The sequence below is a fragment of the Pseudorca crassidens genome, chromosome 2 (genome assembly GCF_039906515.1).
Source record: "Pseudorca crassidens isolate mPseCra1 chromosome 2, mPseCra1.hap1, whole genome shotgun sequence".
In the NCBI taxonomy this organism is placed as follows: domain Eukaryota; kingdom Metazoa; phylum Chordata; class Mammalia; order Artiodactyla; family Delphinidae; genus Pseudorca; species Pseudorca crassidens.
In genome coordinates this window covers 108,519,226-108,546,192 of record NC_090297.1, presented here as the reverse complement: position 1 = coordinate 108,546,192, position 26,967 = coordinate 108,519,226, and the positions used below count along the sequence as shown (strand labels likewise).

The following is a 26,967-nucleotide window of genomic DNA, read 5'->3' as shown; positions in this document are numbered from 1 at the left end:
AACCAGAAATTTAGCTTTGGACATGTTAGATTTAAGATGCCTGTTAGACACCTAAATGGAGATGTCAAGTAAGTGGGTAGATATATGAGTTTGCAGTTCAGAAAAACGATCTGGGCTGGAGATAGAAATTTGGAAGTTTTTAGCTAATCATGAGGTGACAGGGGTGTTTGACAAATTATACAGGGCCTTTAAAACTTTAAAACATTACCTAGGGAGTGAATGTAGACTAAAAGAAGGGGGCCTATGATTGAACCCTGGACATATCAATATTTAGAGGTTAGAGAGGAAAGGAGGAACCAGAAAAGAGGATGGAGATGGAGCAGTGTAGCACCTTGGTAAGGACAACTGGGAGAAAACACATAGTATCCCAGAAGCTAAATGAAGAAAAGTATTTCAAAGAGCAATAAACTGTCAGATGCTGCTGACATGTCAAGTAAGATGAGGACTGATATATTTAGCAACACTGAGGTCATCAGCGACCTTAATAAAAGATGTTTCAGTTGGGTGGTCAGGGTAAAAACTTGGAGTGAGTACAAGAGAGATTGGGGTAAAAAAAAACTATCTGTAAAAATTCACTTCGGGACTTCCCTGGTGGTCCAGTGGTTAGGACTCTGCACTTTCACTGCCGAGGGCACGGGTTCGATCCCTGGTCAGGGAAATAAGATCCCACAAGCCTCACAGCGCAGCCAAAAAAAATTCATTTGTAAGACAATTGGCTAACATTGACCACTGCCTGGGTATTATTAAGGAATTATCAATTTTTAAAGGCATGATAATGTTGTTATGTTTAAAAAGAGCCCTTATCTCTTGAGTTATATATATTGAGGTATTTATGCATGAACGGATATGATGTCTGCGATTTAACTTAATCCTTTGGAGGTGCAGAGAGAAAGGAGGGGTGGGGTAGAAAGTATACATAAAACAGATTGGCCTTATTTGTGTTGACAATTATTGAAGCTGGGTGATGCATACATGTCAGTTTCCTATACTCTACTTTTGGTTTGGAAATTTCCATAATAAAATTTTTTGTAAAAAAAAGAGGAGAGGGCTTCCCTGGTGGCGCAGTGGTTGAGAGTCCGCCTGCCGATGCAGGGGACACGGGTTCGTGCCCCGGTCCGGGAAGATCCCACATGCTGCGGAGCAGCTGGGCCCGTGAGCCATGGCCGCTGAGCCTGCGCGTCCGGAGCCTGTGCTCCGCAACGGGAGAGGCCACAACAGTGAGAGGCCCGCGTACCGCAAAAAAAAAAAAAAAAAAAAGAGGAGAAATTAGAAATAACTCATGCTCTTTAATGAACTTTTAAGAAGTAATTTTACAGGAGATGATATTGAACTGTTTTTGTGTCTTTGAAAAACTAAAGAATGAACAGCTTTTTTTTTTCCTTTAAAAACAAGACGCCCCTTTATTTTTTTTGGCTGTGCCATGCAGCTTGCGATATCTTAGTTCCCCAACAAGGGATCAAACCCGGGCCCCCTGCAGTGGAAGCGCAGAGTCTTAAACCTGGACCACCAGGGAATTCCCAAGAATGAAGAGGATAATCTGAAATCTATTTTAACTGGCTAATCTTTGTTTAAAGAGTGAATGAGACTCCAACTGCGGTAAATAACTTTCAGAATAGCTGAGATTGACATGCTTAAGAGTAAAACATTAGACCAGGATTTCCAGCTTTATAATCCTATGGTTTTGATTTCCCTCATTTTTGCAACAGGCCCTACTTGCATCTGAATACAGATGGCAGGGTACAGCTGCAGAATAAGTGGTAGCTGCTACCCACCACTAGAGGGACCCTCTGACCATCTAGTGCACCCACTCAGCAGCTGCCTGAGTATGTTGAAGGGTGACGAGGTATGCAAAAGCTTTTAAGTTTCATTAGGTCCCATTGGTTTATTTTTGTTTTTATTTCCATTTCTCTAGGTGGTGGGTCAAAAGGATCTTGCTGTGATTTATGTCATAGTGTTCTGCCTATGTTTTCCTCTAAGAGTTTTATAGTGTCTGGCCTTACATTTAGGTCTTTAATCCATTTTGAGTTTACTTTTGTGTATGGTGTTAGGGAGTGTTCTAATTTCATTCTTTTACATGTAGCTGTCCAGTTTTCCCAGCACCACCGATTAAAGAGGCTGTCTTTGCTCCATTGTATATTCTTGCCTCCTTTATCAAAAACAAGGTGACCATATGTGCGTGGGTTTATCTCTGGGCTTTCTATCCTGTTCCATTGATCTATATTTCTGTTTTTGTGCCAGTACCATACTGTCTTAATTACTGTAGCTTTGTAGTATAGTCTGAAGTCAGGGAGCCTGATTCCTCCAGCTCTGTTTTTCTTTCTCAAGATTGCTTTGGCTATTCAGGGTCAGTTTTTGCACAGCAAAGGAAAACATAAACAAGACGAAAAGACAACCCTCAGAATGGGAGAAAATATTTGCAAATGAAGCAACTGACAAGGGATTAATCTCCAAAATTTACGAACAGCTCATGCAGCTCAATATAAAAAAAACGAACAACCCAATCCAAAAATGGGCAGAAGACCTAAATAGACATTTCTCCAAAGAAGATATCTATATTACCAACAAACACATGAAAGGATGCTCAACATCACTAATCATTAGAGAAATGCAAATCAAAACTACAATGAGGGGGGCTTCCCTGGTGGCGCAGTGGTTGAGAGTCCGCCTGCCGATGCAGGGGACATGGGTTCGCGCCCCAGTCCAGGAAGATCCCACATGCCGTGAAGCGGCTGGGCCCGTGAGCCATGGCTGCTGAGCCTGCGTGTCCGGAGCCTCTGCTCCGCAACAGGAGAGGCCACAACAGTGAGAGGCCTGTATACCGGTTAAAAAAAACAAAAAAACAAACAAAAAAAAAAGCAAAAAAAAAAAACTACAATGAGGTATCACCTCACACCAGTCAGAATGGCCATCATTAAAAAATCTAGAAACAATAAATGCTGGAGAGGGTGTGGAGAAAAGGAAACTCTCTTGCACAGTTGGTGGGAATGTAAATTGATACAGCCACTATGAAGAACAGTATGGAGGTTCCTTAAAAATCTAAAAATAGAACTACCATACGACCCAGCAATCCCACTACTGAGAAAGCCATAATTCAAAAAGAGTCATGTACCACAATGTTCACTGCGGCTCTATTTACAATAGCCAGGACATGGAAGCAACCTAAGTGTCCATCAACAGATGAATGGATAAAGATGTGGCACATATACAATGGAATATTACTCAGCCATAAAAAGAAACAAAATTGATTTATTTGTAGTGAGATGGATGGACCTAGAGTCTGTCATACAGAGTGAAGTCAGTCAGAAAGAGAAAAACAAATACCTTATGCTAACACATATATATGGAATCTAAAAAAAAAAAATGGTTATGAAGAACCTAGGGGCAGGACAGGAATAAAGACGCAGACGTACTAGAGAATGGACCTGAGGACAGTGGGAGGGGGCAGGGTAAGCTGGGACAAAGTGAGAGAGTGGCATGGACATACACACACTACCAAATGTAAAATCGATAGCTAGTGGGAAGCAGCCACATAGCACAGGGAGATCAGCTTGGTGCTTTGTGACTACCTAGAGGGGTGGGATAGGGAGGGTGGGAGGGAGGGAGATGCAAGAAGAAAGAGATATGGGGATATATGTATATGTATAACTGATTCACTTTGTTATAAAGCAGAAACTAATACACCATTGTAAAGCAATTATACTCCAATAAAGATGTTTGTTTTTTTTGTTTTTAAAAAGAGTGATGAGGTAAGGGTAGCAGAAAGATCATTTTTTCCCTACCACATGTTCAGATTCAATTCCTTTTTGGGAAGAAGTCTTCTCCTTACCCAGCCTAAAGGAGGGCTGAGCCTGTGGCTTAAACTCAAATTCAAAACTTTGAGAATACCCAATTCCTCCTTTATTCCAATTACTTGTTCTATCATAAAGTTGTTTTCCTTTTTATTACCATCACAATTCTCTCCCTTCCTCTCCAGTTGATACCACCATCATCCTAGACGCACATCACCTCACACCTAAATTATTACAATCTAAACTGTCTGCTTTTTCTATCCACTGTGATAGAACTTTGTCAACAGATTAGTTTCGGAATTTTGTTTTGATCATGTCCCACTTACGGACAAAAACGTTCTATCCTTCCCCATTGCCTAGTTTAAAATAAAAATCCCTCAGCTTTTATCAGTCAGGTTTCCAGTGTTGCCTCCACCTATACTTATTCCAATATTCTCACTCAGGTCTCCCTCCACCATTGCTTTCACCATGATCTCTTCCTTGTTCTCTAGAACAGATCATTCTCATACCTCTAGGCCCTTGTGCTCAAGTGAAACTTTCCCCAACACTTCAGGCCCACAATAATCTCTCATCTTCTTTGACCTTTATATGCTGTATCATTCTTTCAGAGAACTGAAATCCTTAACTGTATCACATCTAACATGTTGTTTTTGTGTGCACGTATGTGTGTGCTCCTCCTGGACACTATAAACCCTTGAAGGTCAATTACTTCTTTTGACCTTCAACTGCCCAGTGCATTCATGGCTCTTGCTCATTAGCTGCTGCATAAATATTTGTAGAATGACCTTAACAAGGTAGGGAATAGTGGTGTGGAAAGGAACATTTTTTAGTTTGTTTCTCTCCAAATCTCCCCCACCGCCTTAGAACATCCCCTTTTGTCTAGTTTCCCATTCCAGTAAAATAGCCTAAGCTCAACCTCACAGAAGAGAAAAACACATAGCTGAGGAAAGCAGTCTCTATGCTTTTCTAGGAGTGACACCCTGGGGCCAGGTCAAGGGAAGGAAAGGCAGAGAATCCTAGGGCCAACCAACCTCAAGCTTGCTTTTCCCACTGTCCCTCTCCTTTCCTCCTAAACCTGAGTAGAATTTTGAGCTATGGGTCCCCAAATCCCTAGGCAATAGACCCACATTAATTCCCTTCCTATTCATTCACAGCTTTTCCTTGTCAAGTGTAAGTTGTTAAGAGGGAGGAGGTGACCAGAAGGTAATGAATGAAGCCATTTCTCTCAGCCTGAGTTAGACTGAAATTGGAGTGAGGAAAACTGGAAAGGATGCATTTGTTCAGGGTAACATGAACAAAACTGAGCCTGAGGTAGGAGGGTGGAGCAGATGGTATATGAAAAAGAACCAGGAAGAAGCAAGAAGTCTAAATAACTGATGAAAGTTTAATACATTAAAACCAGGTATTTATCACTTTTATATTGTATTTGCCATTTCTGAACAATACAAAGTAGAGGCAAATAGTGACACTTCATAAAAATGTTGATTCCCCATTCCCTTCCCTAAGACCCAGCCTCCCTCAAATATTCCCTCCCACCCCCTACAGAACTCTGTCCTGAATAAAACACTTAAATACATCATAAATAGTAAATTATGAAAAAAAAATAGCAAGAATTGTTTCTTTTCTTCTTGTAAAAAAGAACATGGCAGCAAAGACAGGCAGCCAGAAACTGGCTGGGGGTGTCTAATATAGACAGTTACTCGGGGTATGAGCTAACCTACTATCAAGGCAGGGTGGGATGGAGAGGGGACAGGATGGGGATTCAACAATCTGCCTGAGATGCCAGGCCCCCTTCTTCCCCTGACAGGGGGGAGGAGGATCAGATGGAGAACATGGGGAGGAGAGGGATTACACAGCCCGTTTCCACGTTCTCTGCATGAAGAGAGGTGGCAGGGCATGTGGCACAGCAATGACCTCACTAAGGCAAGAATCTGCTGGCTCTCCATGAGTTTAAGAGAATATTCTCTAGCCTCACAGTTATGGACTACCTGTTAAACAGACACAGGTGTCCCCTTCTCCATCTCAGCTCCATGAACAGCAGAACGCTGTTGGAAAAGGTGGTAAGAGCAAGGAAGAAATCTCCTTTGGAGAAGAATCTAAAATTCATTTGATAAGTCTTCATATTTAGAAAAACAAGCACAATACATTTCAAATTGCAAAACAGTAATAATCATTATGGCCTGGCCGTGAGTAGGGTCCTGCCTAGGAAGGGTTCTGACCTTTTACCCCTATGACTGCCCCACTGTTTAACAAAAGGGGTAAAGATTACCCCATGTCCCACTCTCTCCATTCCTTCAGCTTTCAGAAATTCATTAAGAGAGGAGGAGTTAAAGAGGAGCTGCTCCTGGCAGAGCAGCTTCTGTTTCTCAAACACCAGGGCTCTTCTGAGGGAACCCTATGAATATGCATCTCACCAATACTTACAGAGTTCTGATCTGAAACTGTCTGGCTTGAAATTGTGTGCTATTTTTCTTTTCCTTTTTTAAGGAACCAAAAGAAGGCGGCTGGGAGGTGGTTAAACACCCTTACCCCCCAAAACACCTTTACAAAGATTACAGGGTGGACGGGCTTCCCTGGTGGCGCAGTGGTTGGGAGTCCGCCTGCTGATGCGAGGGACACAGGTTTGTGCCCTGCTCCGGGAGGATCCCGCATGCCACGGAGCGGCTGGGCCCGTGAGCCATGGCCGCTGAGCCTGCACGTCCGGAGCCTGTGCTCTGAAACAGGAGAGGCCATAGCAGTGAGAGGCCTGCACACCGCAAAAAAAAAAAAAAAAAAAAAAAAAAAAAAAAAAAAGAGTACAGGGGTCTTCTTCCACAGAAAAAGAGCTAAGGTTGGGATAATGTACCAGCCAGTCTGTCCTGAGGAAATTAAGAGTCCAGCTCCTGGTGAAAGGTAGATGAGGGGGAAGAAAACCACCAAGTCCAACAACCCCACTTCCAACAGGAAGAATGGGGGTTTGAAAACAATTCAGTTGTGGAAGGAAGGCTGGCTAGTAGAAAACCTGTGCCACCCAGCTCAGGAGTAGAGAGGATGCCGCCGTCCTCAACTGTCCGAGGCACTAATGTCCATTCATGAGGAAGGCGAAGTAGAAGAGGTTCTTCTTCAGGGAGGAGACGGAGAGCTCCCTTAGCCTCCATTACACTTTTTTTGATGACCAAGTAAAAGAAAACTCAGCATTGCTGGGTCAAGGGCTGACATCTTGGGATCACAGAGATGGTAGAATCTTGCTCCAAGTCTTCTGAGGATTTTTGTTCACTGGAAAAGGGAAAGGGTTTAAAGTTAAGGATGTGCAGTATGAGATGAGGCAGGAAAGGAATTCAAGTTTCCTTCTAGTTCAGTCTCAGCTTCCAAGTACAAGGTATCAGAAAAAAAATTTTTTTAAGTAAGATTTAGGGGGGCGCCCAGTCCCCCTAACCCTGTCAATTATGTTGCTGCTCCACTCCATCAGTGATGCTCTTTATACCCTTCCAAAGCATCCACCTCCCCCACATCCCAGACACTTACATGGATGAACTCTGACTCTGGAACTTCATGCTTTTCCAAGAGGGTTGAGCTAACAGGAGGGGGGAAAAAATGGAGGCAGAAAGAAGAATTAGTAAATAAATGAGAAAAGGGACTCTCAGGTCAAATCTCATACTACTTCTCCATTTCATTGGGAATCAATTTAGGATTCAAAAAGACGGGGCTAAGAAGCTACCAGATTTGGAAGCACATTGTTTTAATTAACTATTTACTTTTTTGTCTTGACTTCTATAAAATATTTCCTAACACCCTCCTCTACCTTCTTCAATCCCCAGGTGTGGTAGGCACCCAATGAACACTGCCATCTGATAGTCATGCCATTGTGTAATTTTCTCCTCTTGAGTGTGGGCTGAACTTAGTGACTTTCTTCTAGTGAACAGAATGCACCACAGGAGATGTAAAGTCAATTCTGAGATTAGGCTACAAAAAGACTATAGCTTCCTCTTGGGTACCTGCTCTCTCACTTGTTTGCTCTGAGGAAGCTAGCTGCCATGCAGTGAGCTGCCTTATGGAAAGGACCATGTGACAAGGAACTGAGGGAACTGGCCAACAGCCAACAAAGAACTGAGCCCTTATCCCAATAGCCTACAAGAAACTGAATCCTGCCAACAACCACATAGATAAGCTTGGAAGCTGATCCTCCCCTGGGCGAGCCTTCAGATGAGACCACACTGCTGGCTACTAGCTTCACCTCCTGAGAGACTTTAAGCCAAAGGCACCCAGCTAAGCTACACCCAGATTCTTAAGCTACATTATATCTGAGATAATAATGTTTGTTGTTTTTAGCTGCTAAAATTTGGGGTAATTTGTTACACAATAGATATTTTTGTACCTGGAAGTGAAGTACTGCTGTAATAAAAATCTAAAATGTGGAAGTGGCTCTGGAAGAGGGAACTGGGTTTGAGGACAGTTTTAGTGAAAGTTTAAAAGTGCCCTGAATATACTGTAGAATTCTGGACTTTAAGGGGATTGCCAGTAAGGGCTTAAAGTGAAAAAAATCTTATTAAAAATTGAAGGAAAGGGGATCTTTGCAATGTAGTGAAACAAAGTTTAGCAACAATGTCACCTACAGTTATGTGAAAAGTAAAATACGTGCCTCATGAACTGGGTGATCTGGCTAAGGAGATTTCTAAACCAAGTGCTGAAGGTGCCACCTGGTTTCTTCTTAACGCTTATAGTTAAAATATGAGAGAAGAAAAGTAAGTTCAGGGGAGGACTATTAAACAAAAGGAAGCCAAGACTTGATGGTTTTGAAAATTCTGAGCCTCTCCAGATAGCAAATAATGCTAAAATTAAGAAATGGATAAAATCTAAGGCACTGCCAGGAAAATGTGGTCTACAGATGAAGCCAAGGGTATGACTGTAAAACATCTGTTAAGAACTCAAAGTACTATTCAGTCATACAAAAGGTGATTCAAAAGATTAAGGGTATGTCTCTCAGATCCTCTCAACTTAACAGGATCTCTAAGAAGCATAGAGCTTATCAAGAAGGTATTTGTGGCTTCTGTCTAATAGCGTGAATCCCAATGAGATTCATAGGAGGCCCACAAAATCTTTGAGGGTATTATAGCAGCAGAAACACTGTCCTGCTTGGACTGAAAGGGACAGAAATAGTACACAATGAAAAGAGACCACTGGATCCCCAAAATTCTGGCAAGAAGCAGGCTGAGAAAATTACTCAGCTGCAAACACATTGTAGTTTTCATGAAAAAGGAAGACTCAAAAGGCAAAACCAAGAGTCCCAAAGGTAGAGCCAAGAGCCACGAATTATTCTCATGCTTTGAGACCTGATAAAAGAAACTCCAACATTTGCTGGGGTTTAGACTAGCTATGGATCAGACTCCTCTGTGCCTCCCATTCTCCCTTTTTTATATAGGAATGTGTGAAGAGATTATCTATTGTTTGTCTCATCATTGTATGCTGGGTGTGTGGGGAGAAGATAGCCTGTCTCTTTAGTTTCACAGTCCACAGTGATCGCTGCTTCCTGATACACTCTTAGGTAATTCATTCCTCAAGTGTGGGCTAGATTAAGTGACTAGAATGCAGAATAGGAGACTTGGTTATGAAAGACTGTGGCTTCTGCTTAGGTGCATGCACTGTCACTTGCTCATGCTAAGGGAAGCAAGCTGCCATGTTCTTAGTTGTCCTATGGAGGGGCTCATGTGGCAAAGAACTGAGGGAGGCCCGCAGAAAACAGTCAGCAAGAAACAAAACCCTCAGTCCAGCAACTCACCAGAAACTGAATCCTGTCAAAAACCACATAAATGAGCTTAGAAGTGAAGCCTCTCAGTTGAGCCTTCAGATGAGCCTAGCCCTGGACAAAGAGCTTCACTATCATGAAAGACCTTGAGCCAGAGGACCCAGTTAAGCTGCACCCAGATTTCTAACTCACAGAAACTATGATATATGTTTGTTATTTTAAGTCACTAAGTTCTGGGGTAATATATTATGATGTAATGAGATGATTAACACACCAAAAACAAAAAATTAAATCACAATCTTTACACTGGATCCTTTTGAAAGGTTAACTGTTCACTGTCTTCAGTGCCTGGGAATCTTTCCAGCCTTAAATCCTAAGCTAAGAATTCTCACTTAACTCACCGGGAGATGAAGCATTAGTTGGGGTATTTTGATTGAATACCAGAAAAGTCTGTACATAAAGACTTCCCACCACCCCCTAAAAATGCAGAGATGTTGATACACTTTTCCAAATCACTAAAGATGAGCTCTTAGGAAGATGAACATGCAAAAATCTAGTGAAGAGCAAAAGACAAACAATAGTCTCTGGAAAAAAACAGAATTATGGAGGTTCTCAAGGACCTGAAGAGAGAGATGAGAAGATTACATGGAGAAAGGGGCCAAGGAACCAACCTTGTAGTTAGCATTTGCAAAGTCTCTCCAACTACAGGTGAGAAATAGGGGTCAGGAATAGTCGAGACCTCACTGATTTTCTCTAAAGGTGGAGTCTGAGGTAAAACATCAGGACGACCGAAGTGGACGCCTGGAAAAAAGAAAGGGGAAGAAAATCAATAAATAAAAAAGAAGAGAAAAGGGGGTGGGGAAAATATAGGAAAAAATATGTAGCAAACTTGGATTTTCATGGACAGGAACGGGGAGTAGAGGTCCTAAGCAGACAAGGACTCAGAAGGAAGGGAGGGAGTGCCCCATCACACGGGGACCCCAACCCTGGCGCTGACCTGGCTCCACTTCCGCCTTTGTTGTCACTTGTGCCTTGTGTTCCCCAGAGACCGATGGCTGGTAAGTTACGCAGGAGTTGCCGCTGGGGCCTGCTCGCCGAGAGAAAGATGAGCCAGACCGAAACTTTTTGGAAGGAGAGGGCTTCACTTCAAAAGGGAAAGAGAGAGCCTACTTAGCACCCACCTCGGAAACCGTCACCAAGACATAGATACAACTTGCTAGCGTCCCCAACACAAACCCAAAGTTGTTCCTCTGCAAAGCAGGAAAAGGGGTTAATGTCAACAAAGATGGGCTCTATGAACTACTCTTCAGAGGAGGGGGCATCTCAGTCCACTTCACTTTGGAAAAGAAGCAGAGAACCTAGAGGAAAGGAGACACATATCTCTCCCCTCCTACAAGCAACCTCAATGGCTTTGCTTCCGCCTGATGACATGTATCCTATTCTGTAATTCCTTTGTTCTTTAATAGTATCCTTCAGTTAAACCAGACAAAGATGACCCTTTCACTCTATATCCCTGTAGCACTTACACACACAGCACGATGGTGATACTTTACACTTGTTTATATATCACTTTGAAAAGACTTTGAAAGGATTTTTCCATGTTTCTTAAGACTGTTTGGCATGCCTAAGTCCGCTCTGCCTCACCGAGGGACAACTGATGCCTATGATGAGGAGACAGAGATGGGAAGGAGGAGCTGGAATCTGCCAGTGGCAGCAGCGTGAAAGGTTTGGAAAGAAGAACATTGGCACTTCCCAACCAAGAAAGTTGAGGGAAGAGACTAAGAACACCTGCTAAGCAGAAATGAGTAAGTGCTTCTCCAACCTTATGATCCTAATCTAAGAACTTCCTGGCCTTGGGGATATGGTAATATTCTTGCCTATCTCTGACCATAAAAGTCCAGCTTCGCCTATCTCAGCCTGTGGCATGGGTCCTACACCCGCAACTAAACATTTTTACAACCCCACCAATTTCTCAGAAATGCCCCTCCCCTCAATGACACATGTAGGGATTGCCAGGGGGAAAGCAGCAACTTGGAAACAACTGAGACAGACAAAGTGACCGACATAAGGATGGGCAGCAGCTCTCACGGGATGTGGGTAGAGTAGGAGAAGCCTCTGGCTTTGGCAGTTCCCTGACAGAGGTGTCCTGCCCCCCATCTCTTGAAGTAAGGGAGCCATTGGAGGGTCATCTGGTAGAAGCCACTTACAGAGGATCTTCTTGAACACTGTAGTGCACATGAAGCGCTGGAACCGTTCGGCGTAGAAGCTTGGGCGATGCACTGATACGGTGTCCTGCAGAGCAAAAGAGATGGCTGCAGAGTTAGAGAGGAGGAGGCCCAGCAAGAGGATCTCTGGTCCAAGGGCCATTTTTCCCTAGGATGAGAGCCTAGCAGAAGGGTAGAACCCACAAATGAAATAAGGTAAGAGGAAACTGAGGGGGCAAATCAGAAGTGAGAGAGGCAGAAAGAGGAGAGCCTCTAGCTGACTGCTACTCACCCCATCATGTACCAGAGCTTTCCAAGAGTGCTCCAACTTCTTAACAAACCTGACAAGAAAAATGTATATCATGCATTCAACATTAAACGAATGACCTTATAGTTTTCTACTTTACAGAGTTAAAAGAGCAATCGCAGTAGCAAAGAGAGAGACCGGGAAAGCACCCCCACTATTATGCTGGCTTTCCAAAGAACAGACAAGGTAGTGCTTATTCCACATGGAGATCGAAGCTGTTTCTAGATAAGTCGATTATTGCCCCCCTCAGAAAGGGGTAGTTAATATGTCCCGGCAAGTCAGGGACAAGAATATTTATTGTAAAAGGGGAGCTGGAGGGACAGATGGGCAAACCTGGAAGGGGGTCAAGTACTGTCCAGTCCTCATTAGTACCTGAAACCTTACAGGAGCAAAACTGGGGTCTAACATTTCCAGCTCTTCCTTCACTACCACACCACTGCCTGAATTCCACAGGCTAATGCTTTTCACAGAACACAGTGATCCTCTTGTTTTTCCTCCATGGAAAGGAGGGATGTGTTTCCAGCTGTATCCTAATGTGGAGTATGACTCATCTCACAGGTCTTCCACAAAAAGCCAGAGAGATGGCGTTTCTACCCTGGTGCTTCTAAGGACTGACTCAGCTTTCCACAGAGGTGTATGCTATGTTTGGGGAGATGGTGGGATAAGGAAGCCAACAGACAGGCATAATCAGGAAATAAAAAACCATCTGAAACCCAATGAAGCAAGCAGCCAGACTGCAACTTACTCTTCTTGCTTCAGGAAGAATTTGGTGACACCCATCTAAAACAGCTATGTGAGTAAATCCACATCCACTCTACCCCTAGGATCTATATGCTCCTCACCTGTAAGATTGAAGAATGTCAATGATCCCAATATAAAGCAGCAGCCTTTCCCCTTTACTATTCCGGGCCGGGATGCCACCCATACTGGGGAAGACAAGAAGGAAAGAGTAAGAAAATCTTTTGTCTAGCAGGCAGAGGCTTCTGCTAACCTCAAATCAGATCAGGACATGTAACTGAGACCTAAGCATAGTTAGAAGTCCCATCTTCCATAAGCTGGGGAAGAGCAAGAGACTTCGCCCAGCCCCACCAACTTTGGCTTATGTATTGTAACCTCTTTCTCTCCAAATCTCACCTGCCTGCCTCTCCCACCCCAAATCCATGGAAGAGAATCTAAAAATCACCCCTACTCAGCAATTTTAGGAATACTCTCCCAATTAACTCTAAACTTTCTTAGTACTCTACTCTTTTTTTTTTTTTTTTTGGCTGCGCTGCAAGGCTTGTGGGATCTTAGTTCCCTGATCAGGGATCGAACCGGGGCTCTCGGCAGTGAAAGCACGAAGTCCTAACCACTGGACCGCCCAGGAATTCCTCCCCAGTACTTTCATATTTTAATTTATGCCCACTGAGACACTCTTCTGGAGAGTCATGGTAAAGAATACTTTAAAATGAAACCACTTAAAAGACATTTGATACTTTAGTAACTACACTTCCTTGATCCATGATGGTAACAAAGACGCCTTCCATAAAGAAGTCTATAATAAATTGTTTTTGATGAAGTTCTAATATAATTTGCAGGCGTGCATCTAAGACTCTGAGTGAACATTTTTTAAAAAGTCTTGGACTTCCCTGGTGGCACAGTAGTTAAGAAACTGCCTGCCAATGCAGGGAACATGGGTTCGATCCCTAGTCTGGGAAGATCCCACATGCTGCGGAGCAACTAAGCCCATGTGCCACAACTACTGAGCTTACACTCTAGAGCCCATGAGCCACAACTACTGAGCCCACGTGCCACAACTACTGAGGCCCATGCATTCTAGGGGCCCGCATGCCGCAACTACTGAGCCTGCGTGCTGCAACTACTGAAGCCCACACACCTAGAGCCGGTGCTCCGCAACAAGAGAAGCCACCGCAATGAGAAGCCTGTGCACCGCAACGAAGAGTAGCCCCCATTCGCCGCAAGTAGAGAAAGCCTGCACGCAGCAACGAAGACCAAACGCAGCCAAAAATTAAAAAAAAAAAGTCTTGGGACTTCCCTGGTGGCACAGTGGTTAAGAATCTGCCTTCCAATGCAGAGGACGTGGGTTCGATCCCTGGTCAGGGAACTAGATCCCACATGCATGCCTCAACTAAGAGTTTGCATGCCAAAACTAAGGAGCCCACCAGCCGCAACTAAGGAGCACACGTGCCGCAACTAAAGGAGCCAGTGAACCGCAACTAAGGAGCCATCAAGCTGCAACTCAGGACCTGCCTGCCACAACTGAGACTCGGTGCAACCAAAAATAAAAAATAAATAAAATAAAAATAAAATAAAATAACAAAAAAAAGAAATTATATGTTTGTTTTAAAATAAATAAATAAATAAATAAATTTTTAAAATTCCAAAAAAAAAAGTCTCTTAATTTTGAATAGTTCTCCTTCCCAGATGTACAAATCCCAAATTTAAGACATCTTCCTTTCCTTTTACATTCTTAGGAAAGCTCATCCTATAGTTCTGTAAGCATTAAAGCTATTGACTTAACTACTGAATAAAGGCTACTCCTTCTCAGAAGCTGCGTCCCTCCCTCAAGAAAAAGTGCTCTGAGCCTATGCACTCCTTCCCAGCGCCCGAGTCCACTCACTGGTCCTCAGTCTCCATGGTGCCACCTCGTCGAGCCTCGCCCTGGATAGATTCCATGGCTGTGGAATAGAGAGCCTTTTGGGGGGCTGGTCTGCGAGTGTCAGTTGAATATTGTGCTTCATTGCCTAAAGGCTCTCGTTGTGCATAATCTATGTTATGGATTGACACCAGGAGGCTATAGTCCATTATCTTGAAGCTCTGCAGCACCTAATGGAAGGAAAAAACATGATCTGAGCCTTGGGAGGTATGAGAATCTTTTTTCAGGATCTCACAGCTTTCCTGATCTAACTGTTTTTGATAGCGAACCTCCAGAGCTATAACCACAGGATCAGCCTTTGCTCCTCCTACTCCTTGGAGAACAGTACATTGACCTCCTCTGGTCACCCTTCACTGATATCCCTTCAGCTTTCCTTCACCAGAGTACATACAAATTAGGCCACGGCCTAGCCCACAAGATCCTCTTTGTTTGTTCTTTCCTTGTATCTCTTCATGAAAAGAGCATTATATTCTCAATGAAAGAAGAAACACATATTTGAGCTCTAAAAAATCCACAAGGAGGGTCTGGTAAAAGTAAACTTTGTGACAGAGCAGATCTGTGGCAGGTCCTTATATGGCCAGCTTCACTTCAGTTCATTATTTGCTGAATCCTTACCATCTGTAGGCACTGTGCCTGCTTATGTGGATACAAAGATACGTAAGAGAGCTTCTGTCCTCATGGATATTATAATTTAGAAAGGGAAACTAATGTAAAAATAAAAACAATACAGTCTACTATGTGTAACAATGCAAGTGCATACATGATTGAGGAATACTACAGAGACATACATAAATAGGTTTATGAGGGATCGATTAGAGAGAAAATAAATGCAAGTAAATAAAGGAAGGAAAGAAGAATGCCAAGGCCTGGAAGCATGAAACAGCAGGCTACATGCAGGGAGGTATAATTTGGTGTTGCTAGAACATAAAATGCAAAGGCTAGGTGTTTGGCACGAGAGAGAGGATGGTAGGGGCAAGACAATGACAGGTCTGATGTGTCATATTAAGGAGCCTGGATTGTCTCCTACAGTTCTCAACCTTGTATATTTCCACCAGTTCCAGCAGCTCACTTTGGGGGTTTTGGTAGGTGGATAGAGTAAGGGATAAAGAGAGTTCAGGACTGATTCTTGGCCTCTCCCGCCGTGGAGCACAGGCTCCGACGCACAGGCCCAGAGGCCGTGGCTAACGGGCCCAGCCACTCCGCGGTATGTGGGATCTTCCCATACCGGGGCACAAACCTGTGTCCCCTGCATCGGCAGGCGGACTCTCAACTACTGAGCCACCAGGGAAGCCCAGGACTGATTCTTATGTGTGGTTTGAAAAACCTCTCTGCTCCACCAAGTCTCCAGTCCTCACAACCAAAAGAGCCAAACTAAAATAGGCATTATCCTGGAAGTAGATGCAGAGTAAGCAAAGAAAGGCAAGGATGGATAACATCATGGACTGAATAGAAGATGACAATCCTACAAAAGCAGTTTGCCAAAAAAAAAAAAAAAAAAGGGTGGAAAAATCAGTAGGGAAAGATGTCACAAAAACCAACAGATGTTAAGAAAGTGGAATCAGGGCTTCTCTGGTGGTGCAGTGGTTGAGAGTCCACCTGCCAATGCAGGGGACACGGGTTCGTGCGCCGGTCCGGGAAGATCCCACATGCCGCGGAGCGGCTGGGCCCATGAGCCATGGCCGCTGAGCCTGCGCTCCGCAACGGGAGAGGCCACAGCAGTGAGAGGCCCGCGTACCGCAAAAAAAACAAAAAAAAAAGAAAGTGGAATCAATCAACTGTCAAACACTGCAGAAAATTCAAGGAAGGACTGAGAAGTACTCTCTATTCGGCATCTACGTGGTCATTGGAGAGAGCAGTTCAATTGAAGTGGTGAGAGCAAAAGCCAGGACACGGTGGGTTGAGGTAGGAATAGGAGAAGAGAAAGGGAAAAGAGAAATGGAGGCATCATTAAATGAAGACATTGAAAGACATTCTCTTAATCTTAAAATAAAAAAGAGATAAACTTGTTTGTATATAGATAGAAAATAGTCAGTTGAGGCTGAAGCCAGAGGTGGGAAAGGAAGTAAGTGATGAAGCAGTATCCTAGAGAAACAGGAGGAAATGGATCTAGGTCACAAAAGGGACTGACCTGGAATAATCGACCAAGTTGGGAAGAAAATATAGATTAAGGATGGTTAAGTGTAGATCCATTTATAAAGTGATGATGGGGGCAGGACAAAGGGATGGTACAGAATAGAAAGTTGAGGTAGTTTGTTGAGAAACAAGGCTGGGGGGATGAGAGTCAGAAACCTGTTTGAAGAGAGTGCCAATCATGTGCAATCTCTGGGAGGAACAGGAAATGGATTGATGAGGAATACTGAGGGCCCAGGTAGGGGTGGATATCATAAATCTGTAGAGATGCCAGTATTGTGTGATTTTTTTCAGCAGCACTCAGCTTCTAAGATATAAATTTGGATTTGGCAGACAGGATCAAAAACTGAGCCATGATGGTGCTGGTATGAAAATAAGGAGAATGTATGCTTATGAGGCCCAGGACAGGTAGCAGGTAGAGAAAAAAAAGACGGGAGGGGAGTTAGACAAACGGGGAGAAAGTAAAAATGTAAAGGCATAAAGGATCTAATATAAAAGTTATTTTAAATGAAGTCTGGCACAGATGGAGCTAAGGAACAGAGTCCCATCTCCCACAGATTAGATGCCTAAGAACGACCAAGCTGTTTTACAGACTGAGATTTCTGGTGCCTGAGAGAGAAGGAAATGTGACAAACTCACCAAACAGTCGCGCTGCAGGGTCTTGCACAGAGCATTGTACATATCAGCATCCAAAAAGAGACCATCAGGGATGTCTTGTAAGAAGTCCAGGTCTTTAAGGGTGGGGAGAGGTTTCTCTCGCTCTTTTTGGGAAGCCCGCCTTTTGTAGGTTGAGCCCTTGAGGTCATATTTGATATGCATCTTGACTGACCGTGGTAAGAGATTGTTCATCACCACAATTCGAATGTTCTTACCACCTGCCTGCACACAGTACAGTCCATAGAACTTAGGCAGCAAAGTCCGAGGGTTCTGGTTGAGGTTCTGAGGACAAGAAAGTAAAAAGAAGTAGAAGAGCAAATTAGCTGATTTTCAATAAAACTCAAGGGCAAAAGCTGTCACCCCCCTTCCTTTGTCTGTTACATGGGATTCAGATACAATCTGCCCATAAGCCCACATTACATTTGTTTAAAATTTCCCAATGTATCTATCTCAATAATGAGCTCACCACCAAGCCGAGTGGAAGGCCTACAATACAGTAAGCAGTCAGGATACTAAACATATGATGAACATATTCCTTCAGAGAGGTTTAAGAGAAGACAGCACTGAAAATGACTTAATGCTTAGCCTTCTGTATAGTATATTCTTGTGAGTATGAAAGGAGGCAAAGAAGAGTTCCCTAACTTCTCCAGAACCTCCAAGAGGTATCAGTCAGAGTAAGAAAAAATACAGTATTATCAAGGGAAGTAACCAACCTCATACTCTACTCTAGGAGCTGGACTAAGAATGGAAAGCAGAATCATCATTGAAAAAAAACAAAAATAAACAAATGGGACCTAATTAAACTTAGAAGCTTTTGCACAGCAAAGGAAACCATCAACAAAATGAAGAGAAAGCCCAAAATATGGGAGAAAATATTTGCAAATGAAGTGACCGACAAGTGATTTTTCTCTAAAATATACAAACAGCTCATGCAGCTCAATATCAGAAAAAAAAAAAACCCCAATCAAAAAATGGGGACTTCTTTCGAAGATGGCGGAAGAGTAAGACGTGGAGATCACCTTCCTCCCCACAGATACACCAGAAATACATCTACATGTGGAACAACTCCTACAGAACACCAACTGAACACTGGCAGAAGACCGCAGACCTCCCAAAAGGCAAGAAACCCCCCACATACCTGGGTAGGGCAAAAGAAAAAAGAATAAACAGAGACAAAAGAATAGGACTGGGACCGGCACCAGTGGGAGGGAGCTGTGAAGGAGGAAAGTTTCCACACACTAGGAAGCCCCTTCGCAGGTGGAGACTGCGGGTGGCGGAGCGGGAAAGCTTCGGAGCCGCGGAGGAGAGCACAGCAACAGGGATGCGGAGGGCAAAGCGGGGAGAGATTCCCGCACAGAGGATTGGTGCCGACCAGTACTCACCAGCCCGAGAGACTTGTCTGCTCACCCGCCGGGGCGGACAGGGCTGGGAGTTGAGGCTCGGGCTTCGGTTGGAGCGCCGGGAGAGGACTGGGGTTGGCAGCGTGAACACAGCCTGCAGGGGGTTAGTGCGCCACGGCTAGCCGGGAGGGAGTCCGGGGAAAAGTCTGGACCTGCCAAAGAGGCAAGAGACTTTTTCTTCCCTCTTTTGTTTCCTGGTGCGCGAGGAGAGGGGATTAAGAACGCTGCTTAAAGGAGCTCCAAAAAAAGAAAAGAGGAGCTCCAGAGATGGGCGCGAGCCACAGCTAAAAGCCCGGACCCCAGAGACGGGCATGAGACGCTAAGGCTGCTGCTGCCGCCACCAAGAAGCCTGTGTGCGAGCACAGGTCACTATCCACACCCCCCTTACAGGGAGCCTGTGCAGCCAGCCACTACCAGGGTCCCGGGATCCAGGGACAACTCCCCCGGGAGAACGCACGGCACGCCTCAGGCTGGTGCAACGTCACGCCGGCCTCTGCCTCCGCAGTCTCGCCCCCACTCCGTGCCCCTCCCTCCCCCCCACCTGAGTGAGCCAGAGCCCCCAGTCAGTGGCTCCTTTAACCCCGTCCTGTCTGAGCGAAGAACAGACGCCCTCCGGAGACCTACACGCAGAGGTGGGGCCAAATCCAAAGCTGAGGCCCTGGGAGCTGTGAGATAAAGAAGAGAAAGGGAAATCTCTCCCAGCAGCCTCAGAAGCAGCGGATTAAAGCTCCACAATCAACTTGATGTACCCTGCATCTGTGGAATACATGAATAGACAACAAATCATCCCAAATTGAGGAGGTGGACTTTGAGACTAAGATTTATGATTTTTTCCCCTTTTCCTCTTTTAATGAGTGTGTACGTGTAAGCTTCTGTGTGAGATTTTGTCTGTATAGCTTTGCTTCCACCATTTGTCCCAGGGTTCTATCCGTCCGTTTTTTTTGTTTTTCAATTTTTTTCTTAATAATTATTTTTTATTTTAATAACTTTATTTTATTTTACTTTATCTTCTTTCTTTCTTTCTTTCCTTTCCTCCTTTAGACAACGAATCATCCCAAATTGAGGAGGTGGACTTTGAGAGCAAGATTTATGATTTTTTCCCCCTTTTCCTCTTTTTGTGAGTGTGTATGTGTACGCTTCTGTGTGAGATTTTGTCTGTATAGCTTTGCTTCCACCATTTGTCCTAGGGTTCTATCCGTCTGTTTTTTAAAAAATTTTTTTCTTAGTAATTATTTTTTTATTTTAATAATTATTATATTTTATCTTACTTTATTTTATTTTACTTTATCTTCTTTCTTTCTTTTTTCCTTCCTTCCCTCCTTCCCTCCTTCCTTCCTCCCTCCCTCCCTCTCTCTCTCTCTCTTTCATTCTTCTTCTACTAATTCTTTCTTTCTACTTTTCTCCCTTTTATTCTGAGCCGTGTGGATGAAAGGCTTTTGGTGCTGCAGCCAGGAGTCAGTGCTGTGCCTCTGAGGTGGGAGAGCCAACTTCAGGACACTGGGCCACAAGAGACCTCCCAGCTCCACATAATATCAAACGGCGAAAATCTCCCAGAGATCTCCATCTCAACGCCAGCACCCAGCTTCACTCAACGACCAGCAAGCTACAGTGCTGGACATCCTATGCCAAACAACTAGCAAGACAGGAACACAACCCCACCCATTAGCAGAGAGACTGCCTAAAATCATAATAAGTCCACAGACACCCCAAAACACACCATCAAACGTGGACCTGCCCACCAGAAAGACAAGACCCAGCCTCATCCACCAGAACACAGGCACTAGTCCCCTCCACCAGGAAGCCTACACAACCCACTGAACAACCTTAGCCACTGTGGGGCCAGACACCAAAAACAACGGGAACTACGAACCTGCAGCCTGCAAAAAGGAGACCCCAAACACAGTAAGATAAGCAAAATGAGAAGACAGAAAAACACATAGCAGATGAAGGAGCAAGATAAAAACCCACCAGACCTAACAAATGAAGAGGAAATAGGCAGTCTACCTGAAAAAGAATTCAGAATGATAGTAAAGATGATCCAAAATCTTGGAAATAGAATAGACAAAATGCAAGAAACATTTAACAAGGACCTAGAAGAACTAAAGATGAAACAAACAACGATGAACAACACAATAAATGAAATAAAAAATACTCTAGATGGGATCAATAGCAGAATAACCGAGGCAGAAGAACGGGTAAGTGACCTGGAAGATAAAATAGTGGAAATAACTACTGCAGAGCAGAATAAAGAAAAAAGAATGAAAAGAACTGAGGACAGTCTCAGAGACCTCTGGGACAACATTAAACACACAAACATTCGAATTATAGGGGTTCCAGAAGAAGAAGAGAAAAAGAAAGGGACTGAGAAAATATTTGAAGAGATTATAGTTGAAAACTTCCCTAATATGGGAAAGGAAATACTTAATCAAGTCCAGGAAGCACAGAGAGTCCCATACAGGATAAATCCAAGGAGAAATACGCCAAGACACATATTAATCAAACTGTCAAAAATTAAATACAAAGAAAGCATATTAAAAGCAGCAAGGGAAAAACAACAAATAACACACAAGGGAATCCCCATAAGGTTAACAGCTGATCTTTCAGCAGAAACTCTGCAAGCCAGAAGGGACTGGCAGGACATATTTAAAATGATGAAGGAGAAAAACCTGCAACCAAGATTACTCTACCCAGCAAGGATCTCATTCAGATTTGATGGAGAAATTAAAACCTTTACGGACAAGCAAAAGCTGAGAGAGTTCAGCACCACCAAACCATCTTTACAACAACTGCTAAAGGAACTTCTCTAGGCAGGAAACACAAGAGAAGGAAAAGACCTACAACAACGAACCCAAAACAATTAAGAAAATGGGAATAGGAACATACATATCGATAATTACCTTAAATGTAAATGGACTAAATGCTCCCACCAAAAGACACAGATTAGCTGAATGGATACAAAAACAAGACCCATATATTTGCTGTCTACAAGAGACCCACTTCAGACCTAGAGACACATACAGACTGAAAGTAAGGGGACGGAAAAAGGTATTTCATGCAAATGGAAACCAAAAGAAAGCTGGAGTAGCAATTCTCATATCAGACAAAATAGACTTTAAAATAAAGACTATTACAAGAGACAAAGAAGGACACTACATAATGATCAAGGGATCGATCCAAGAAGAAAATATAACAATTGTAAATATTTATGCACCCAACATAGGAGCAACTCAATACATAAGGCAAATACTAACAGCCATAAAAGGGGAAATCGACAGTAACACATTCATAGTAGGGGACTTTTTAACACCCCACTTTCACCAATGGACAGATCATCCAAAATGAAAATAAATAAGGAAACACAAGCTTTAAATGATACATTAAACAAGATGGACTTAATTGATATTTATAGGACATTCCATCCAAAAACAACAGAATATACATTTTTCTCAAGTGCTCATGGACCATTCTCCAGGATAGATCATATCTTGGGTCACAAATCAAGCCTTGGTAAATTTAAGAAAACTGAAATTGTATCAAGTATCTTTTCCGACCACAATGCTATGAGACTAGATATCAATTACAGGAAAAAACCTGTAAAAAATACAAACACATGGAGGCTAAACAATACACTACTTAATAACGAAGTGATCAGTGAAGAACTCAAAGAGGAAATAAAAAAAATACCTAGAAACAAATGACAATGGAGACACGATGACCCAAAATCTATGGGATGCAGTCAAAGCAGTTCTAACAGGGAAGTTTATAGCAATACAATCCTACCTTAAGAAACAGGAAACATCTCGAATAAATAACCTAACCTTGCACCTAAACCAATTAGAGAAAGAAGAACAAAAAACCCCCAAAGTTAGCAGAAAGAAAGAAATCATAAAAATCAGATCAGAAATAAATGAAAAAGAAAAGAAGGAAACGATAGCAAAGATCAATAAAACTAAAAGTCCTGGTTCTTTGAGAAGATAAACAAAATTGATAAACCATTAGCCACTCATCAAGAAAAAAAAGGGAGAAGACTCAAATCAATAGAATTAGAAATAAAAAAGGAGAAGTTAACAACTGACACTGCAGAAATACAAAAGATCATGAGAGATTACTACAAGCAACTCTATGCCAATAAAATGGACAACCTGGAAGAAATGGACAAATTCTTAGAAATGTACAACCTGCCAAGACTGAATCAGGAAGAAATAGAAAATATGAACAGTCCAATCACAAGCACTGAAATTGAAACTGTGATTAAAAATCTTCCAACAAACAAAAGCCCACGACCAGATGGCTTCACAGGCAAAGTCTATCAAACATTTAGAGAAGAGCTAACACCTATCCTTCTCAAACTCTTCCAAAATACAACAGAGGGAGGAACACTCCCAAACTCATTCTGCGAGGCCACCATCACCCTGATACCAAAACCACACAAGGATGTCACAAAGAAAGAAAACTACAGGCCAATATCACTGATGAACATAGATGCAAAAATCCTCAACAAAATACTAGCAAACAGAATCCAACAGCACCTTAAAAGGATCATACACCATGATCAAGTGGGGTTTATTCCAGGAATGCAAGGATTCTTTAATATATGCAAATCAATGTGATAAACCATATTAACAAACTGAAGGAGAAAAACCATATGATCATCTCAATAGATGCAGAGAAAGCTTTCAACAAAATTCAACACCCATTTATGATATAAACCCTGCAGAAGTTGGCATAGAGGGAACTTTCCTCAACATAATAAAGGCCATATATGACAAATCCACAGCCAACATTGTCCTCAATGGTAAAAAACTGAAAGCATTTCCACTAAGATCAGGAAGAAGACAAGGTTGCCCACTCTCACCACTCTTATTCAACATAGTTTTGAAAGTTTTAGCCACAGCAATCAGAGAAGAAAAGGAAATAAAAGGAATCCAAGTCGGAAAAGAAGAAGTAAAGCTGTCACTGTTTGCAGATGACATGATACTATATATAGAGAATCCTAAAGATGCTACCAGAAAACTACTAGAGCTAATCAATGAATTTGGTAAAGTAGCAGGATACAAAATTAATGCACAGAAATCTCTGGCATTCCTATATACTAAGGATGAAAAATCTGAAAGTGAAATCAAGAAAACACTCCCATTTACCATAACAACAAAAACAATAAAATATCTAGGAAGAAACCTACCTAAGCAGACAAAAGACCTGTATGCAGAAAAGTATAAGACACCAATGAAAGAAATTAAAGATGATACAAATAGATGGAGAGATATACCATGTTCTTGGATTGGAAGAATCAACATTGTGAAAATGACTCTACTACCCAAAGCAATCTACAGATTCAATGCAATCCCTATCAAACTACCACTGGCATTTTTCACAGAACTAGAACAAAAAATTTCACAATTTGTATGGAAACACAAAATACCCCGAATAGCCAAAGCAATCTTGAGAAAGAAAAACGGAGCTGGAGGAATCAGGCTCCCTGACTTCAGACTATACTACAAAGCTACAGTAATCAAGACAGTATGGTACTGGCACAAAAACAGAAAGATAGATCAATGGAACAGGATAGAAAGCCCAGAGATAAACCCACACACATATGGTCACCTTATCTTTGATAAAGGAGGCAGGAATGTACAGTGGAGCAAAGACAGCCTCTTCAATAAGTGGTGCTGGGAAAACTGGACAGGTACATGTAAAAGTATGAGATTAGATCACTCCCTAACACCATACACAAAAATAAGCTCAAAATGGATTAAAGCCCTAAATGTAAGGCCAGACTATCAAACTCTTAGAGGAAAACATAGGCAGAACACTCTATGACATAAATCACAGCAAGATCCTTTTTGACCCACCTCCTAGAGAAATGGAAATAAAAACAAAAATAAACAAATGGGACCTAATGAAACTTCAAAGCTTTTGCACAGCAAAAGAAACCATAAACAAGACCAAAAGACAACCCTCAGAATGGGAGAAAATATTTGCAAATGAAGCAACTGACAAAGGATTAATCTCCAAAATTTATAAGCAGTTCATGCAGCTCAATAACAAAAAAACAAACAACCCAATCCAAAAATGGGCAGAAGACCTAAATAGACATTTCTCCAAAGAAGATATACAGACTGCCAACAAACACATGAAAGAATGCTCAACAGCATTAATCATTAGAGAAATGCAAATCAAAACTACAATGAGATATCATCACACACCGGTCAGAATGGCCATCATCAAAAAATCTAGAAACAATAAGTGCTGGACAGGGTGTGGAGAAAAGGGAACACTCTTGCACTGCTGGTGGGAATGTTAATTGATACAGCCACTATGGAGAATAGTATGGAGGTTCCTTAAAAAACTACAAATAGAACTACCATACGACCCAGCAATCCCACTACTGGGCATATACCCTGAGAAAGCCATAATTCAAAAAGAGTCATGTACCGAAATGTTCATTGCAGCTCTATTTACAATAGCCAGGACATGGAAATTACCAAAGTGTCCATCGACAGATGAATATTAAAGAAGATGTGGCACATATATACAATGGAATATTACTCAGCCATAAAAAGAAACGAAATTGAGCTATTTGTAATGAGGTGGATGGACCTAGAGTCTGTCATACAGAGTGAAGTAAGTCAGAAAGAGAAAGACAAATACCGTATGCTAACACATATATATGGAATTTAAGAAAAAAAAATGTCATGAAGAACCTAAGGGTAAGACAGGAATAAAGACACAGACCTACTAGAGAATGGACTTGAGGATATGGGGAGGGGGAAGGGTAAGCTGTGACAAAGCAAGAGAGAGGCATGGACATATATACACTACCAAACGTAAGGTAGATAGCTAGTGGGAAGCAGCCGCATAGCACAGGGAGATCAGCTCAGTGCTTTGTGACCACCTAGAGGGGTGGGATAGGGAAGGTGGGAGGGAGGGAGACGCAAGAGGGAAGAGATATGGGAACATATGTATATGTATAACTGATTCACTTTGTTATAAAGCAGAAACTAGCACACCATTGTAAAGCAATTATACTCCAATAAAGATGTAAAAAAAAAAATAAAGGTAGAAGATATAAATAGACATTTCTCCAAAGAAGATATACAGATGGCCAAAAAGCACATGAAAAGATGCTCAACATCACTAATTATTAGAGAAATGCAAATCAAAACTACAATGAGGTATCACCTCACACTGGTCAGAATGGCCATCATCAAAAAATCTACAAATGGGCTTCCCTGGTGGCGCAGTGGTTGCGAGTCCGCCTGCCGATGCAGGGGACACGGGTTCGTGCCCCGGTCCACGAAGATCCCACATGCCATGGAGCGGCTGGGCCCATGAGCCATGGCTGCTGAGTCTGCGCATCCGGAGCCTGTGCTCCGCATCGGGAGAGGCCACAACAGTGAGAGGCCCAAGTACCGCAAAAAAAAAAAAAAATCTACAAACAATAAATGCTGGAGAGGGTGTGAAGAAAAGGGAACCCTCCTACACTGTTGGTGGGAATGTACAGCCACTATGGAGAATAGCATGGAGATGCCTTAAAAAACTAAAACTAGAGCTACCATATGATCCAGCGATTCCACTCCTGTTCAGTGTTCTTTGCAGCCCTATTCACAACAGCCAGGACATGGAAGCAACCTAAATGTCCATCAACAGAGGAATGGATAAAGATGTGGTACATATATACAATGGAATATTACTCAGCCATAAAAAGGAATGAAATAATGCCATTTGCAGCGACATGGATGGACCTAGAGACTGTCATACTGAGTGAAAGTAAGTCAGAAAGCGAAAAATAAATATCATATATTATCACTTATATGTGGAATTTTAAAAATGGTACACATGAACCTATTTACAAAACAGAAGTTGAGTCACTGATGTAGAAAACAAACTTGTGGTTACTGGGGGAAAAAGGCAGGGGGTAAACTGGGAGACTGGGATTGACATACACACAGTACTATACACAGAACGGATAATTAATAAGAACCTACTGAATAGCACAGGGAACTCTATTCAATACTCTGTAACATGGGAATAGAATCTAAAAAAAGTGGATATATGTGCATGTATAACTGACTCACTTTGCTTCCTGTACAGCAGAAACGA

General features: G+C 42.6%; 1 protein-coding gene across 3 annotated transcripts in view; it reads right to left on the bottom strand.

Annotated features, from left to right (window-relative positions):
• Positions 1-5,152: 5,152 nt before the first annotated feature.
• The window catches only part of PIP5K1A (phosphatidylinositol-4-phosphate 5-kinase type 1 alpha), a 45,714-nt gene continuing 23,899 nt past the window's right edge, over positions 5,153-26,967 (bottom strand). For 2 of the 3 annotated variants that reach the window (XM_067727734.1, XM_067727735.1), the window contains 9 exons: positions 17,447-17,746; positions 14,642-14,847; positions 12,864-12,947; positions 12,007-12,055; positions 11,718-11,802; positions 10,508-10,654; positions 10,182-10,311; positions 7,293-7,341; positions 5,153-7,043 (listed from right to left, as the gene is read on the bottom strand). In XM_067727734.1, coding sequence (XP_067583835.1) covers positions 7,041-7,043; positions 7,293-7,341; positions 10,182-10,311; positions 10,508-10,654; positions 11,718-11,802; positions 12,007-12,055; positions 12,864-12,947; positions 14,642-14,847; positions 17,447-17,746 — 1,053 coding nt within the window. In that variant the 3' untranslated portion in view covers positions 5,153-7,040. The remainder of the gene's footprint in view (positions 7,044-7,292; positions 7,342-10,181; positions 10,312-10,507; positions 10,655-11,717; positions 11,803-12,006; positions 12,056-12,863; positions 12,948-14,641; positions 14,848-17,446; positions 17,747-26,967) is intronic. The other variant, XM_067727736.1, reaches the window with a different exon arrangement.